Consider the following 18,904-nt stretch of genomic DNA (forward strand, 5'->3'; position numbering starts at 1 on the left):
TCTCATCTAGAAAGGAAACCAAATAAAGTGAGAAATCCCACAGCCACAGGCAGTGGTCTCTCTACCAGTCTCTTTAGGGAAGGTGATTTAGGAAGAAGAGATGTCTCGCATTCAGAACAGCAATGGAAAACCACCAAATGTGAATCCTAGGCATTTATTACTTCCAAACTTCCCCACTTGGTTGCTAAAATACTTTCAGCTACAAAAGAAGAAAATTCTTTTTTTTTAACACTTTTGTGAGCACTATCAAATAAAACTTCTGCTCCCAAAGATTCCCCCAAGTCGAACCACAAGGAATTAACAGATTTAAAGCATACAAATTGCATCTCTAGTGTTTCTGCCAACAGCCCACCGGTCAGATTCCTCTGACATAGGGCCTGAATAGTACTTCAGGAGGGTGTTCACTGAAATGGCTGTTCCCTCTGTAGGATTTGACAGGGAAGCCTGGGCCTGTCAACAGAACAATCTCCTCATTCTGTATTAAAAACCCGTTTTGCTTGCATCAGGGCTCCCCCCTCGTCAGCAGTCAAAGGGGTCTCTCTGTAGTTAGAGGCATAGTTTTCTGAAGTGTTCAGCGTGCTCCACCCAGGTCTCCAAATCACTACAGCTGCAAATCTCTCCAGGCATGCCAGATGCACTAGGAATTGAGGCTAATGCTGTAGCCAAGCGCAGATGGAAGTGGGGATTAAAGAGACCTCCCCAAAACCAAATTTGTCTGGATCCTCAAGCTCCCTCGAGCTAACCAAAGGCAAATTGACTCATCCTCAAACTTCCGAAAATGTGAGCATCAACGAACAGCTTGCTGCAGATTAACAAGAACTTCTCCACAAAAATAGTAAAAGCTTTTATTTATTTTTTTTGATGGCGGGAAGTATGGGTAGGGAGCTTAGACCTTTGAGCTACTGTATCTCCTAATATATGGTGAAAAGTACTTCTTCCTGCATCATTTTTTAAAATAGCAGCTAAAGCCTCCACACCCCCCTCCCCCACAGGCTCAGCTGGGTACCAGTTCAACTGGCCCAGGAACTTTTACCACCAACCAGTTCTGGAGATGCACGGTCCGCCCGTCATCTGCTGGAGACAAAAAAATACTGAAGGCTGCATACTGCTTTTATAAGGTAGTGCCTATGTGTCTTTAGTCTCCCATCTCCATCTGCTCATTGACAGACACAACCCAAAGGTCCTGGACTGGTTTCGTAAGGTCACTAAGGAATGCTTCTTTAATCGCTTACCTCAAAAAAAGGCGCGATCATTTGACATGGTCCACACCACGAGGCAGTGAAGTCTATAACTATAAGCTTGTCACCTGCCTCTATCAGAGCTTCGTCAAAATGTTCCTGTAAGAAAAAAACACACAAGCTGCAGACAGAATACAGGATACTCTCAGCACTATGGGGGCAATTCTATAACTCCAGTTAGGCATGCCGATGAATCGTGTAAAGTGCCAATTCTGTAACATCATCTGTGCACCAAAATGCCATTATAGCACACCTAAAGTTAGGTGTAATCATTTACACTAGGTCAACAGATGGCATAAATGGGTACACAAGTGTTACATGCTATGCACATAACCGACAATATTCTAAAAGTCATATGCTAAACTGGAGACACGCCCATGCCCCTCCCACATCACTTTGCAATTACATGCTAAAGCACTTATATGCTACTTTATAGCAGTGGTTCTCAACCCAGGCTTCGGGCCACATCAAGCCAGTCAGGTTTTCAGGCAGTGCAGACATGAGATAAATCTGCATGCAAATCTATCTCATGCATATTCATTGTGGGTGTCCTGAGGACTGGGTTGAGAACCCTGCTTTATAGAGTAGAGCATAGTGCACTTAATTACATATGCCCAGTTATAGAATTGCCCTTTATAGAAGAAACTTCTGAAAATGTGCTCACAATTCTGCCCAGGTTTCATAAAGTCAGAATTTCAACAAGTACACCATGTGATATTTGACCAAATCTATCTCATGCATATTCATTGTGGGTGTCCTGAGGACTGGGTTGAGAACCCTGCTTTATAGAGTAGAGCATAGTGCACTTAATTACATATGCCCAGTTATAGAATTGCCCTTTATAGAAGAAACTTCTGAACATGCGGCTCACAATTCTGCCCAGGTTTCATAAAGTCAGAATTTCAACAAGTACACCATGTGATATTTGACCAACTCAATGAACCCATTTGTTCACATGCCCAGGTGAAGGACATAAAAAAAAGAGTGCTCAGATAGCCAATTTATTTGTGCATAGGTCATGTCTACAAAAAAAAAAGGGGAAAAATTACATTGAAACTATGGGACAAAACTTGATTCTCTGGAGGTAGAGAAACTTTCATTGGTCCAGAATAAAGAAATATACAAAGACAATGTGGTTTAAAAAAAAAAAAAAGATACATTTACAAAGAATATATTTAAAAGTATAGCAATAAAGGCCTTGCTTCTACAGCTTACTATTTCACTCATTCCATGGATCGTTCATAGTTTATATTCTTCTACTTTCCCTTCTATCCATTCCACCTACTGTTGTGAAGTCAGGAACGGTGCAAAAATTATTTACCAACCAAGTTCACACTAAGCTCTCTCCATTCTCAACCCACCACCTAAGGCTTCCATTGCCATGACACTGTTCCACTTTACTCCTTTTAAGCACCCACCACCATCTCACCCATACCTCCTTCCTTTTCCATGGTAACATAACAATCCTGATTCCTGACATTATGTACACATGCAGAGATAACATCAGTCCCTTCCTTGCTCAGTATTCATGGCGGTCCCGCTTCCACCTCCTCAGACTTCCCCATCAGAGATGGGACCACTGCAGAGACCAAGGAGGTTAGACTGAGAACAGGAGATGGTATGAGCCAATCTAGCCCATTATATGGGCTGAAGCCAGTAGGCGGAGATTGCCGCCACACAGGTTCACCCAAAACAATAGCAAATACTATTGAAAACAGTAGCTAAAGATTATTAGAAATAACGGACTGCAAATGCGTGATCCATCTGTAAAAATTCAAAAGCTGCTCCAGTTGGATAGGCAGTATATTAAAGGATGGAGGACAAAAGATTTTTTTTTTAACTTGACAGCTTTTTAATTTAATTTGAAAGCTTTCCACATGTAAATATAAATATCATGAAATAAAAATTGAATATCACTAAAATAGCTTAAAAAATTATTGCAGCTGGTAAAAACAGCAATTATAAACTCTATTTTGTGCTCAATTTTCTACACTGTTCTAAACTATACAGATGGACAGATTTCAGTGAGGACATCCCATTTACTGATGGGTTAATCTTAACTGTTGCTGTAATCTGCCTTCGGAAGCCTGGTGTTATAAAGATAGTATATACTGAAATCAAAATTGAAGTAACATTAAAAACTCTCCTTTCATTGAGGCACATGGAAATCACATCTTCTCGTCATCTGTTTTGTAGAAGTTTACATTTCAGATACACAAATGGATTATTCTGTTTTGAGCGTGTTTCAGGGACAAGTGGTTTTAAATATTTTGTTTCATGCAGATCTCTTTTGTTTAAAGATAACTAAACGGGCTATAAGCCCCTAAAGCATTCCATTGGTTTTCTTATGTTTTCTTCTTGTGATGACTTATACAGTGCCAAAACTGAAAATTCTTATCTTTTCTATCTGGTCAATTATAAAAGGAGCAGATGACACAAAGTTATCCAGGGTCGTCTCGTCACGGGAGGAGTGTGAAAATTTACAAGAAGACCTCGTGAGACTGGGGGATTCGCCGTCCAAATGGCAGATGAAGTTCAACGTTGACAAGTGCAAAGTGATGCATGTGGGAAGGAGGAACCCGAATTACAGCTATGTTATGCAAGGTTCCACTTTAGGAGTTATGGACCGAGAAAGGGATCTGAGAGTCATCGTGGATAGGACGTTGAAATCTTCAGCTCAATGTGCTGCGGCGGCTAAGAAGGCGAACAGAATGTTGAGTATTATTAGAAAAGGGATGGAAACCAAGCATGAGGATGTTATAATGCCGTTATATCGCTCCATGGTGCGACCGCACCTGGAGTATTGTGTTCAGTTCTGGTTGCCTCATCTCAAAAAAGATATAAAGGAATTGGAGAAGGTGCAGAGAAGGGCGACAAAAATGATAAAAGGGATGGGATGACTATCCTATGAGGAGAGGTTAAGACGGCTAGGACTCTTTAGCCTGGAGAGAAGGCGGCTGAGAGGTGATATGATAGGGGTTTACAAAATAATGAGCGAGATAGAGCGGACAGATATGAAGCGTTTGTTTACGCTTTCTAACAATAATAGAACCAAGATGAAAATAGAATGTGGTACATTTAAAACAAATTGGAGAAAGTTTTTCTTTACTCAGCGCGTAGTTAGACTCGAACTCATTGCCGGAGAGGTGGCAGCTGGCCTAGCTGAGTTTAAAGGGGGTCTGGACAGATTTCTGAAGAAAAAGTCCATTGATCGTTATTAAATTTTGGTTTTTTTGCCAGGTTCTTGGGGCCTGGATTGGCCACTGTCAGAGACAGAGTGCTGGGCTTGATGGACCTTTGGTCTTTTCCCAGCGTGGCAGTGCTTATGTGCTTATGAGCTCATTGTGAACACTATCCACCCTAAAAGGTTGTTTTGTGGCTGTACATTAGGAATTCTGATATTGAATAAATAAGTATATGTTTATGTTCCTAGTCATGCATCCAAAGGTTATATAATCCTTTCAAGAAAGCCAGTTAATTGTTTAACTTATTAGTGGAACATAACCACAGAGGCATGGTATGATTGCATTTTCGTAGTACAAAAAACAGAAGAAACCAGTCTTCGCAAAAAAAAAAGCAACAAAAAAGCAAAACAGCGAAGATGACTAACAAAACAAAAATAATCAAAAAATTAAAAACAAGAAAATATCAAATTTGTATTTAAAAATACAAATACATAAAGTAAAAAAATGAAAAGGACGACACTTGTTCATAAAAAATTAAAACACTTTATTAGCCAAAGGATAGCAGGGAGAAAGGGACTCGACACAGCTGTGTTTCGGCCAGACAGGCCTGCATCAGAAGTCTATTCAAATCAAAACATACAAACAACATCAAATAAATAAAAACATATGAATATAAAGAGACATTCCAAATATATAAAAACATACAGTTATTACAAGACAAGTTGTCAGATGAGCATAAAACCAAATATAATGGATGAAAATTGACTGAACTGTTCTATTATATATCAGAAATAGTCATACTTCTGGGAAAATACATAATATAGAAGTAAAGTAGGAATAATATATGGATGATATACGGATGACTAAAAACAAAACCTTTAAATAATATTCTATTAGCCATGCGCAAGATTATGTACAATCAAATATTTTTTCCTGTTTGCTTAGATTAGATTTTATGAAGATTCTGGCTACAAAAATCTCATTGATTATTGTTTGGTTAGCTTTGCAACACAAATTCTCTAATTTACTTTTCTTGGTTACTTAATTTCAGAATTCATGGGAAACATGATCACAAATATTAAGCTCCTATAACTGTGTTGTCTGCACTTAACATTTATTTTTATATATACTTTTTTCCCTACTAACTCCTGTTTTGAATGTCCAGTGTGTTTGTATATTTACCTTCTCTCTAGCACTTTATTTTTCTGTCAAGAGTTCAGAGCTCATGCTGTTTTGTTTTATCTGCCTGCACTTCTTAGCTTTAGACAAACAGTTTGCCTCTTCCTAAGCATTTTATGATCTGCAATCAGCGTCTGACATTTTTCTGTCTGCTTAATGCTCTCAATCCATTAGTTCTTAGGGGCTTATTTTTAGATAAATGACCGTTATGACAATGATGTATAATTAAATTATTGATTCCATCCTTTACAATCAATTAACATTCGGAAATGACGTCATGGATGTCCGTTGTCTTTTGGCGGGAGACTTTAAAACCCACTGGAAATACTAGCTCTGTTTGACTTTATAGAGACAAGAAGCTGCTCTGATGGTTTATGCTTTACTTTATTTTCAAGGATTATTTAAGGCTATAGTTCAAAAAGAGATAAGGATAGTGTATATACTTATGGCAACTTTCGGCTGTTTTATTTTTCATCAGGAGTCAGCATAGCTCTATATTACTGGGGTGGATAATTCACATTTTTAAAATTCATTCTTCATTATTGCCTTTTTTTAAACGACACTTCTCCTTCATATATAAAAATATCATTGATACTTTTTGGTATATAGGGATATGCAGCTGCACGTAACAATATTTCTCTAAAGATATCTTTAGACACTAGCCCTGCTATGTGTTATAGCTACGTTTTGCAGTCTCGAGCTTGTTTTGCGTGACAGTGCACTGAGCATTATCCAGCGCTTACACATCAGTGAGAAGGGAAGACAACCGGTTCACAAATGCAAATTCTTTGATTAAGTTTCGTTAAAACAAGACAGATGCAGCTTGCTATCTATAGTAGGCAAATTTTAATTTTCAATAATTCCTTATTTATTTCCAGAGTGACATGCCCATCTTAGATATAATGTATTCAATATAATCCTCAAAGGAAGTTAGCTAGGTTGGCTATAATGCTTCTTACTACCAGACTGAGAAATCTTTTATACACACTCGACAACACGTTTTTATTATTTTAATCTTAGAATGGAAGTCCTTATAAATTACTATAAGACTTACTTTTTGATATTTCATCTCAATGAGATATTTGTATTCCCATATTAACTCATCAGGTTTTTACATTTTTAATTATGGTATAAAGCGAATGCTACATACCTGTAGAAGGTATTCTCCGAGGACAACAGGCTGATTGTTCTCACTGATGGGTGACGTCCTCGGCAGCCCCTCCAATCGGAAAACTTCACTACCAAAGGCCTTTGCTAGCTCTCGCGCACCGCGCATGCGCGGCCGTCTTCCCACCCGAACCGGCTCGTGTTCGTCAGTCCCGTATGTAGCAAGACAAAGACAAGGGAAGACACAACTCCAAAGGGGAGGCAGGCGGGTTTGTGAGAACAATCAGCCTGCTATCCTCGGAGAATACCATCTACAGGTATGTAGCATTCGCTTTCTCCGAGGACAAGCAGGCTGCTTGTTCTCACTGATGGGGTATCCCTAGCCCCCAGGCTCACTCAAAACAACAAACATGGTCAATTGGGCCTCACAACGGCGAGGACATAAATGAGATTTACCTAACATCTTATCCAACAGAGAGTGTAGCCTGGAACAGAATAAAACATGGGCCTAGAGGGGTGGAGTTGGATTCTAAACCCCGAACAGATTCTGAAGCACTGACTGCCCGAACCGACTGTCGCGTCGGGTATCCTGCTGCAGGCAGTAATGAGATGTGAATGTGTGGACAGATGACCACGTCGCAGCTTTGCAGATCTCCTCAATAGTGGCTGACTTCAAGTGGGCCACTGACGATGCCATGGCTCTAACATTGTGAGCCGTGACATGACCCTCAAGAGCCAGCCCAGCCTGGGCATAAGTGAAGGAAATGCAATCTGCTAGTCAATTTGAAATGGTGCGTTTCCCCACAGCCACTCCCCTCCTGTTGGGATCAAAAGAAACAAACAATTGGGCGGACTGTCTGTTGGGCTGTGTCCGCTCCAGATAGAAGGCCAATGCTCTTTTGCAGTCCAATGTGTGCAGCTGACGTTCAGCAGGGCAGGAATGAGGACGGGGAAAAAATGTTGGCAAGACAATTGACTGGTTCAGATGGAACTCCGACACTAACTTCGGCAAGAATTTAGGGTGAGTGCGGAGGACTACTCTATTATGATGAAATCTGGTGTAAGGGGCCTGGGCTACCAGGGCCTGAAGCTCACTGACTCTACGAGCTGAAGTAACTGCCACCAAAAAAATGACCTTCCAGGTCAAGTACTTCAGATGGCAGGAGTTCAGTGGCTCAAAAGGAGGTTTCATCAGCTGGGTGAGAACGACATTGAGATCCCATGACACTGTAGGAGGTTTGACGGGGGGCTTTGACAAAAGCAAACCTCTCATGAAGCGAACAACTAAAGGTTGTCCTGAGATCAGCTTACCTTCCACACGGTAATGGTATGCACTGATTGCGCTAAGGTGAACCCTTACAGAGTTGGTCTTGAGACCAGACTCAGACAAGTGCAGAAGGTAGTCAAGCAGGGTCTGTGTAGGACAAGAGCGAGGATCTAAGGCCTTGCTGTCACACCAGACGGCAAACCTCCTCCATAAAAAGAAGTAACTCCTCTTAGTGGAATCTTTCCTGGAGGCAAGCAAGACACGGGAGACACCCTCCGACAGACCCAAAAAGGCAAAGTCTACGCTCTCAACATCCAGGCCGTGAGTTTGGGATGTAGAAGCGCCCCTTCATCCTGTATGATGAGGGTCGGAAAATACTCCAATCTCCACGGTTCTTTGGAGGACAACTCCAGAAGAAGAGGGAACCAGATCTGACGCGGCCAAAAAGGAGCAATCAGAATCATGGTGCCCCGGTCTTGCTTGAGTTTCAACAAAGTCTTCCCCACCAGAGGTATGGGAGGATAAGCATACAGCAGACCTTCCCCCCAATCCAGGAGGAAGGCATCCGATGCCAGTCGACCGTGGGCCTGAAGTCTGGAACAGAACTGAGGGACCTTGTGGCTGGCTCGAGATGCGAAGAGATCCACCAAGGGGGTGCCCCACAATTGGAAGATCTGGCGCACTACTCGGGACTTGAGCGACCACTCGTGAGGTTGCATAATCCTGCTCAACCTGTCGGCCAGACTGTTGTTTATGCCTGCCAGATATGTGGCTTGGAGCCACATGCCGTAACGGCGAGCCCAGAGCCACATGCTGACGGCTTCCTGACACAGGGAGCGAGATCCGGTGCCCCCCTGCTTGTTGATGTAATACATGGCAACCTGGTTGTCTGTCTGAATTTGAATAATTTGATGGGACAGCCGATCTCTGAAAGCCTTCAGAGCGTTCCAGACTGCTCGTAACTCCAGGAGATTGATCTGCAGATCGCGTTCCTGGAGGGACCAGCTTCCTTGGGTGTGAAGTCCATCGACATGAGCTCCCCACCCCAGGAGAGACGCATCCGTAGTCAGCACCTTTTGTGGCTGAGGAATTTGGAAGGGGCGTCCCAGAGTCAAATTGGCCCAAATCGTCCACCAGCAAAGGGATTTGAGAAAACTCGTGGACAGGTGGATCACGTCCTCTAGATCCCCAGCAGCCTGAAACCACTGGGAAGCTAGGGTCCATTGAGCAGATCGCATGTGAAGACGAGCCATGGGAGTCACATGGACTGTGGAGGCCATGTGGCCAAGCAATCTCAACATCTGCCGAGCTGTGATCTGCTGGGACGCTCGTACCCGGGAGACGAGGGACAGCAGATTGTTGGCCCTCGTCTCCGGGAGATAGGCACGAGCCATCCGAGAATCCAGCAGAGCTCCTATGAATTCGAGTCTCTGTACTGGGAGAAGGTGGGACTTTGGGTAATTTATCACAAACCCCAGTAGCTCCAGGAGTCGAATAGTCATCTGCATGGACTGTAGAGCTCCTGCCTCAGAAGTGTTCTTCACCAGCCAATTGTCAAGATAAGGGAACACGTGCACTCCGAGCCTGCGAAGCGCTGCTGCTACCACAGCTAGGCACTTCGTGAACACTCTGGGCGCAGAGGCGAGTCCAAAGGGTAGCACACAGTACTGGAAGTGACGTGATCCCAGACGAAATCGAAGATACTGTCTGTGAGCTGGCAGTATCGGGATGTGTGTATAAGCATCCTTTAAGTCCAGAGAGCATAGCCAATCGTTTTGCTGAATCATGGGAAGAAGGGTGCCCAGGGAAAGCATCCTGAACTTTTCCTTGACCAGATATTTGTTCAGGGCCCTTAGGTCTAGGATGGGACGCATCCCCCCTGTTTTCTTTTCCACAAGGAAGTACCTGGAATAGAATCCCAGCCCTTCTTGCCCGGATGGCACGGGCTCGACCGCATTGGCGCTGAGAAGGGCGGAGAGTTCCTCTGCAAGTACCTGCTTGTGCTGGAAGCTGTAAGACTGAGCTCCCGGTGGACAATTTGGAGGTTTTGAGGCCAAATTGAGGGTGTATCCTTGCCGGACTATTTGGAGAACCCACTGGTCGGAGGTTATGAGAGGCCACCTTTGGTGAAAAACTTTCAACCTCCCCCCGACCGGCAGATCATCCGGCACGGACACTTTGACATCGGCTATGCTCTGCTGGAGCCAGTCAAAAGCTCGCCCCCTGCTTTTGCTGGGGAGCTGTGGGGCCTTGCTGAGGCGCACGCTGCTGACGAGAGCGAGCGCGCTGGGGCTTAGCCTGGGCCGCAGGCTGTCGAGAGGGAGGATTGTACCTACGCTTACCAGAAGAGTAGGGAACAGCCCTCCTTCCCCCATAAAAAACTGTATTTCCATTTTTCACAACATATTGTAAGCCACACTGAACCCGCAAAAAGGTGGGAAAATGTGGGATACAAATGCAATAAATAAATAGATGCTGAAGGCTGCCGGCGGGAGAACTTGTCGAAAGCGTTATCCCGCTGGTGGAGCTGTTCTACCACCTGTTCGACTTTTTCTCCAAAAATGTTGTCCGCTCGGCAAGGGGAGTCCGCAATCCGCTGCTGGATTCTATTCTCCAGGTCAGAGGCACGCAGCCATGAGAGTCTGCACATCACCACACCTTGAGCAGTGGCCCTGGACGCAACATCAAAGGTATCATATACCCCTTTGGCCAGGAATTTTCTGCACGCCTTCAGCTGCCTGACCACCTCCTGAAACGGCTTGGCTTGCTCAGAAGGGAGCTTGTCCACCAAGCCCGCCAACTGCCGCACATTGTTCCGCATGTGGATGCTCGTGTAGAGCTGGTAGGACTGAATCTTGGCCACGAGCATAGAAGAATGGTAGGCCTTCCTCCCAAAGGAGTCTAAGGTTCTAGAGTTCTTGCCCGGGGGCGTCGAAGCATGCTCCCTAGAACTCTTAGCCTTCTTTAGGGCCAGATCCACCACACCAGAGTCGTGAGGCAACTGAGTGCGCATCAGCTCTGGGTCCCCATGAATCTGGTACTGGGATTCGATCTTCTTGGGAATGTGCGGATTAGTTAGAGGCTTGGTCCAGTTCGCCAGCAATGTCTTTTTTAGGACATGATGCATGGGTACTGTGGACGCTTCCTTAGGTGGAGAAGGATAGTCCAAGAGCTCAAACATCTCAGCCCTGGGCTCATCCTCTACGACCACCGGGAAGGGGGTGGCCGTAGACATCTCCCGGACAAAGGCCGACTCGACTCCGTGGAAACATGGCCACGGTGGGAGCGCCGAGAGGTAGACTCCCTCGCCAGCACCGGCGAAGCTCCCTCCACCGACGTTGTCGGGGAGTCTTCCTGGGAGGCGGCCGCAGCCGGTACCCCAAGCGGTACCGATGCCGGAGACCTCACCCCGGGGAAAGGGCCAGCCATCGCCTCGCTCGATGGTACCGGTGGCGCAAGCACCCCCAGTACCGGAGGAGAAGGGCGCAACAGCTCTCCCAGAATCTCTGGAAGAACGGCCCGGAGACTCTCGTGCAGAGTGGCTGTGGAGAAAGACTGGGAAGCCGATGCAGGCGTCGAGGTCAGAGTCTGTTCTGGGCATGGAGGCGGTTCCGGGCTGTCCAAGTCGTGGAGCGCATCGACACCTCCTGAACAGAGGGTGAGCGGTCCTCCCGGTGCCGATGCCTGCTGGGTGCCGACTCCCTCGGTGACCCAGAGCTCTCGGTACCGAGGCGGGAAGGAGACCGGTGTCGATGCTTCTTTGATTTCTTCAAGCGAAGCATGTCACCGGAGCTTCCCGGTACCGACGAAAAGGACGTAGAATCCAACCGTCTCTTCCTCGGGGCCGAGGCCGAAGAAGGTCGGTCTCGGGGGGGGGGGGGGGGGCTGTACCGCAGGAGCCCTCAGGGCAGGAGACCCACTCGAAGGCTCACCGCCACCAGCAGGGGAATGGACAGCCCTCACCTGCACTCCAGTCGAAGAACCACCGTCCGACGACATCAGCAACAGCGGAGGTCCCGGTACCACCGACGTCGACGCAGACTTCCGATGTCTCGGTACCGACGATGCAGAGGGTCGAAGCCTCGATGCCATCGATGCCGAGGTCAAAGACTTCGATGCTGTCGACGTCGATGCACTCGATGCATCCTGTGCTGTTGTCGTCGAAGAGCCCGAGAACAACACGTTCCACTGGGCCAATCTCGCTGAGTCCTGTTTTGTAAAGGAGTGCAAAAACTGCAGGCCTGCGGGCGGTGCCCAGCCCCCAGACACTGAAGACACAAAGCGTGCCTATCAGTGAGCGAGATTACCCGGGCGCACTGGGTGCACTTTTTGAAGCCGCTGGGAGACTTCGATGACATGGGCGGAAAAATCACGCCGGCGAAATCAAAATTCACGATGATGACGAAAGGCACCAAAAATAAGGGAGAGAAAACCCGTACCGAGGCCAAAAAGGCCGATCCCGAAAGCGAAAGGAAACTTACGCTGGGGGAAAAACTGGACACACGGGAAGGGACAAATACCGAAAGGTCTTTTTTTTTTTTAGCAAAAATTGCGAAGACGCGCGAGGGTCAACTTGAGGGGCACGAAACGGCGGCAAAACACGACCGTCCCGGGCGCGGACAAAAGAAGACTGATGAACACGAGCCGGTTCGGGCGGGAAGACGGCCGCGCATGCGCAGTGCGCATGGGCGTGCGAGAACTAGCAAAGGCCTTTGCTAGTGAAGTTTTCCGATTGGAGGGGCTGCCGAGGACGTCACCCATCAGTGAGAACAAGCAGCCTGCTTGTCCTCGGAGAATCTTTTTTAGACACATATATCCCTTTACAATTGGATAGAGTTAAAAATCAACACACGGTGAGAAGGTAAATATTTGCTATATATATATCTATTATTTTTTTTATATATTACTTACAGTTTTCATTTATTGCCAACATTACATAAGTTGTTAGCTTTTCAGTTTTACATATTTCTGTTTTCAATATGTAATATTTTATACTGCTCATATAAAAATTAATTTATGAATATTTTTAGAATATTAATTTATCAAGTTTAGTTATTGAATATCGATTCGATTTTTATCAGTGCTTAAATTATTGATTGTACATAATCTTGCGCATGGCTAACAGAATATTATTTAAAGGTTTTGTTTTTAGTCATCCGTATATCATCCATATATTATTCCTACTTACTTCTATATTATGTATTTTCCCAGAAGTATGACTATTTCTGATATATAATAGAACAGTTCAGTCAATTTTCATCCATTATATTTGGTTTTATGCTCATCTGACAACTTGTCTTGTAATAACTGTATGTTTTTATATATTTGGAATGTCTCTTTATATTCATATGTTTTTATTTATTTGATGTTATTTGTATGTTTTGATTTGAATAGACTCCTGATGCAGGCCTGACTGGCCGAAACACAGCTGTGTCAAGTCCCTTTCTCCCTACTATCCTTTGGCTAATAAAGTGTTTTAATTTTTTATGAACAAGTGTCGTCCTTTTGTTTTGTAGTCATCTTCGCTGTTTTGCTTTTTTGTTTTGTTTTTTATGATTGCATTTTCAATATGGTAATACTAGAGCCCAGCTAAGGAACAAGTTATTTTGAGTTAGTCTTCACTGGACCAAACTTGCTTTCCCTGTGCCATCACCATCCAACTGGATAGGCAGTGTCTTAAAAGGTGGCGGATAAAGATTTTTTTTTTTTTTTTACATTTATATCCCACATTATCCCAAGCAACCTCAGGTTCATAAGTACATAAGTAATGCAACACTGGGAAAAGACCAAGGGTCCATCGAGCCCAGCATCCTGTCCACGACAGCGGCCAATCCAGGCCAAGGGCACCTGGCAAGCTTCCCAAACGTACAAACATTCTATACATGTTATTCCTGGAATTGTGGATTTTTCCCAAGTCCATTTAGTACTGGTTTATGGACTTGTCCTTTAGGAAACCGTCTAACCCCTTTTTAAACTCTGCCAAGCTAACCTCCTTATCTGGCAACGAATTCCAGAGTTTAATTACACGTTGGGTGAAGAAACATTTTCTCCGATTTGTTTTAAATTTACTACATTGTAGTTTCATCGCATGCCCCCTAGTCCTAGTATTTTTGGAAAGCGTGAACAGACTCCTCACATCCACCTGTTCCACTCCACTCCACTCATCTATCATGTCTCCCCTCAGCCGTCTCTTCTCCAAGCTGAAAAGTCCTAGCCTCCTTAGTCTTTCTTCAAAGGGGAGTCGTCCCATCCCCACTATCATTTTAGTCGCCCTTCGCTGCACCTTTTTCAGTTCCACTATATCTTTCTTGAGATGCGGCAACCAGAATTGAACGTAATACTCAAGGTGCGGTCGCACCATGGAGCGATATAACGGCATTATAATATCCTCACACCTGTTTTCCATACCTTCCCTAATACCCAACATTCTATTCGCTTTCCGAGCCGCAGCAGCACACTGAGCAGAAGGTTTCAGTGTATTATCGACGACGATGACACCCAGATCCCTTTCTTGGTCCGTAACTCCTAAAGTGGAACCTTGCATGACGTAGCTATAATTCGGGTTCTTTTTTCCCACATGCATCACCTTGCACTTGCTCACATTAAACGTCATCTGCCATTTAGCCGCCCAGTCTCCCAGTCTCGTAAGGTCCGCTTGTAATTTTTCACAATCCTGTTGCGAGTTAACGACTTTGAATAACTTTGTGTCATCAGCAAATTTAATTACCTCGCTAGTTACTCCCATCTCTAAATCATTTATAAATATATTAAAAAGCAGCGGTCCAAGCACAGACCCCTGAGGAACCCCACTAGCTACCCTTCTCCATTGTGAATACTGCCCATTTAACCCCACTCTCTGTTTCCTATCCTTCAACCAGTTTTTAGTCCACAGTAGGACTTTTCCTCCTATCCCATGACACTCCAATTTCCTCTGTAGCCTTTCATGAGGTACCTTGTCAAACGCCTTTTGAAAATCCAGACACACAATATCAACCGGCTCCCCTTTGTCCATGTTTGTTTACTCCTTAAAAGAATTGAAGTAAATTGGTCAGGCAAGATTTCCCCACACAAAAGCCGTGCTGACTCGGTCTCAGTAATCCATGTCCTTGGATGTGCCCTGTAATTTTATTTTTAATAATAGCCTCTACCATTTTCCCCGGCACCGACGTCAGACTCACTGGTCTATAATTTCACGTATCTCCTCTGGAACCTTTTTTTAAAATGGGTGTTACATTGGCCACCCTCCAATCTTCCAGTACCATGCTCGATTTTAAGGATAAATTGCATATCAGTAGCAGTAGCTCCGCAAGCTCATTTTTCAGTTCTATCAGTACTCTAGGATGAATACCACCCGGTCCAGGAGATTTGCTACTCTTCAGTTTGCTGAACTGCCCCATTACGTCCTCCAGGTTTACCGTGAAGTCAGTAAGTTTCTCCGACTCGTCCACTTGAAATATCATTTTCGACACTGGTATCCCACCCAAATCTTCCTCGGTGAAGACCGAAGCAAAGAATTCATTCAATCTCTCCGCTACGTCTTTGTCCTCGTTGATCGCCCCTTTTACCCCTCGGTCATCCAACGGCCCAACCGATTCTTTTGCCGGCTTCCTGCTTTTAATATACCGAAAAAAAAATTTTATTATGTTTTTTTGCCTCTAATGCTATCTTTTTTTCGTAATCCCTCTTTGCCTTCTTTAATGTGGTTTACATTTGACAATACAGTGAGACAGAATAATAGAATTCGGTTAAATCATGGGAGCAAGTAGATGGATATTTCTGAAACATTTAACGGAATTGAGATTAGCATATATACCCAACTGGGTATTTAAAAGTCTGTCCTTTAATGACATGGAATGCTCAGCAATCATAGCCATAAGTATAGACAGTTATTTAAAACATTACCACATGCACACACTAGAACAGACATCCATACACACATTGCAAAAGAAAACAACTTCTGTAGAGTACATACAAAACTATTTTATCATTTCCATCTTCCAAAATTTTAGACAGCAGATTTACAGATCAATAGGACCTAAAGCACGTCTGCATGAAGGAAGCCCTTCCCTCATTATTCAATACTCCCCTGTGAAATAGTAGTAATACAAAAAGGCAAACTGCATTTTTATAAGAACACCACTACATTCCACAAAACAAAAGGAGCAAGTTCCCACGCCATCTTTTCCTTTTGATGTAGGCACAGGGAAAAAAACAGATGTTAAATACTCCCAGTCTTCAACCTTATTAATGATTTTTTTTAATTGTACTTATAAATAAGTTATGGTTAGGCACCTGATTCTCATGTCTGTTTTGGTGGCCCTCTACTACGTGAAACTATCTCTGCACGAATACAGTGAGTCCCTATAACAAGCTCCTCCAAATGACAGAAAGATTTACAATTTAGAACTAACATATGTTGCACAAGCCAGTACATTTGAAAATATAAGTGAAATCAAATAAAAATGCTACCAACAACAAAGAACGACAACGTGGATAGAGCAGCTCATAGGTTTGCTTCCTTAGGGGTCCTTTTACTAAGGTGCGCTGAAAAATAGCTTGCGGTAGTATAGGTGCGGGTTTTTGGCGCACACTGATCCATTTTTCAGTGCATCTGTAACAAAGGCCTTTTTAAAATTTTTGACGAAAATGGATGTGTGGCAAAATCAAAATTCCCACACGTCCACTTTGGGTGTGACCTTACCGCCAGCCATTGACCTAGCGGTAAAGTCTCACATGGTAACCGGGCAGTAATGACCTGCGGGCGTCTGATATGCATGTTCGAAAAATTATTTTTCAGCCGCGCGTATTGGACGTGCGCCAAAAATGCTCCTTCCTGTTGTAATTTCTAATTCTTCCTTTCTCTAATTTGTTTTTATTGCAGACCGCCTGAGGGTGCACTGCGCTTTATTTTGTTATGTTTGGTATACCACCTTTCAAAAGCAGTAAATCACGTCAATCAAAAAAAAAATAAAAAAAAAAATGAATAAAAGTCATAACAGCTGATGAGGCAAAAAGGGTATGAAAATGGTCAGTACAATGAAAAAAATGTCACACTAGCCCTGTACAAAATCCTAATAAAGGCACTGTGATTTGGCATCAAACACTTGATAATAGGAAAAGGACCATCTGAAAACATCTGACTTTCCATCTGAAAACAATGTATTAATTTACCATCTTAATGTGAATAAAGCCATGAAGAAGAAATTCAGCACAGATGAGACAAAATACTAGTTAATAATAAATAATTTTTTGTTTTCTTGGATGGGCAGCAGTACAGAAATTAAAATAATAAACAGCTAAAACAAAATCATTCAGATTTTCTTTTGATTCTAAGGAGAATCAACAACCAGCATGCAGGGAACTCAAATGAGTTTTTTTCAAAATTAAGACTCGCTCAAAGCACCCAACTAGCTAAGGATAAACATAAATTAGGATTAAAAAAAAAAAAGATACCCAGTGTTAAGACTAAGGGGTCCTTTCATTAAGGTGCATGCTGATTAGCATGCACTAAACGATAAGACACCCATTGTATTGCTATGGACTTCTTATCATTTAGCACACCTTAGTAAAGGGACCCCTTAAATTGTAGCATCAGAGTCAACACATAAGGGAAAGGGAAAAGGGACTTGATGTACCACCTTTCTGAGGTTTTTTTGCAACTATATTCAAAGCAGTTTACATATAGTCAGGTACTTATTCAGGTAATTAAATTGTCCTGTGAACCCTCTTTCTTTTCCTGCCTAGCTCTGGTAGAGGAGAGACTTTTCAAACTGCATTGTGGTTATAAGGTTGGATTTTCCATTGCTGAAACTGCTATAATTTATTGGGAATATTTCAATTTATTTACAAAAGGAAAGCTATATTCTAGGGTAATTTGGAAGGTAAATCAACTGAAAATTCCTTGATCAGACACTACCATTCTGTTCATACCTACAGAACTTTCTCTGATACAGCACTTAGTTGACTCACTGTGAGGAAATCACTGCACAGCAGGAGGTGGGTTGGGCTCTGTATAGAGATAGAGAGACCACTTGTTTGTAGCATTCCATGTGCTGGACCTGAACCAAGTTACTGCTAAGTAAATTCTGATTATTTTATTCTAACTTCTCAACTTTTTGGCTAAAGTTTTAGATACCTGATATTCTCTTTAATTTAATGCTTATTGCTTAATTAAATTGTCCTGTGAACCCTCTTTCCTTTCATGCCTAGCTCTGGTAGAGGAGAGACTTTTCAAACTGCATTGTGGTTATAAAGTTGCATTTTACATTGCTGAAACTGCTATAATTTATTGGGAATATTTCAATTTATTTACAAAAGGAAAGTTATATTCTAGGGGAATTTGGAAGTTAAATCAACTGAAAATTCCTTGATCAGACACTACCATTGTGGTCATACCTACAGAACTTTCTTTGATACAGCACTTAGCTGACTCACTGTGACTGCAGATGTCAAATGACTTCAGGGCTTCTGATCACCTTTTTGTATTGTCAGGTCCTCGAAGAGGGTCTCAGGTGTATGAGGTCTCCATAGCCCATTGGCTCAAGGAAATCATTTTTTCTTCGTATCTGCTGTCAGAGCGGTCTCTGCCTGAAGCATTTAAAGCACATTCCACAAGAGCGATTTCCTCCTCGTGGGCTGAAACAGGAGCACTCTCTCTTCAAGAGATCTGTAGTGCGGCTACTTGGGCATCTCAGCTCTCCGTTGTCCGGCATTACAGGCTGGATGTTGCAGCGAAGCAGGACGCACAGTTTGGAGCACAAGTGCTTGCTCGAGGAGTGGCCTATTCCCGCCCTAAATAGGGAGTGCTTTTGTACATCCCATCAGTTAATGGATTCATCTGCTGCTGATGACAAGGAAGGGAAAATTAGGTTCTTACCTTGGTAATTTTCTTTCCTTTAGTCACAGCACATGAATCCATGATCCCTCCC

General features: G+C 43.6%; 1 protein-coding gene across 1 annotated transcript in view; it reads right to left on the reverse strand.

Moving 5' to 3' along the window:
• LOC115462357 (leucine-rich repeat extensin-like protein 5) overlaps positions 1-18,904 on the reverse strand; it is a 112,350-nt gene that overhangs the window by 42,877 nt on the left and 50,569 nt on the right. The window contains exon 5 of the mRNA XM_030192366.1: positions 1,233-1,337. Within this exon, the coding sequence (XP_030048226.1) occupies positions 1,233-1,337 (105 nt within the window). The remainder of the gene's footprint in view (positions 1-1,232; positions 1,338-18,904) is intronic.

The sequence above is a fragment of the Microcaecilia unicolor genome, chromosome 2 (assembly GCF_901765095.1).
Source record: "Microcaecilia unicolor chromosome 2, aMicUni1.1, whole genome shotgun sequence".
NCBI lineage: Eukaryota > Metazoa > Chordata > Amphibia > Gymnophiona > Siphonopidae > Microcaecilia > Microcaecilia unicolor.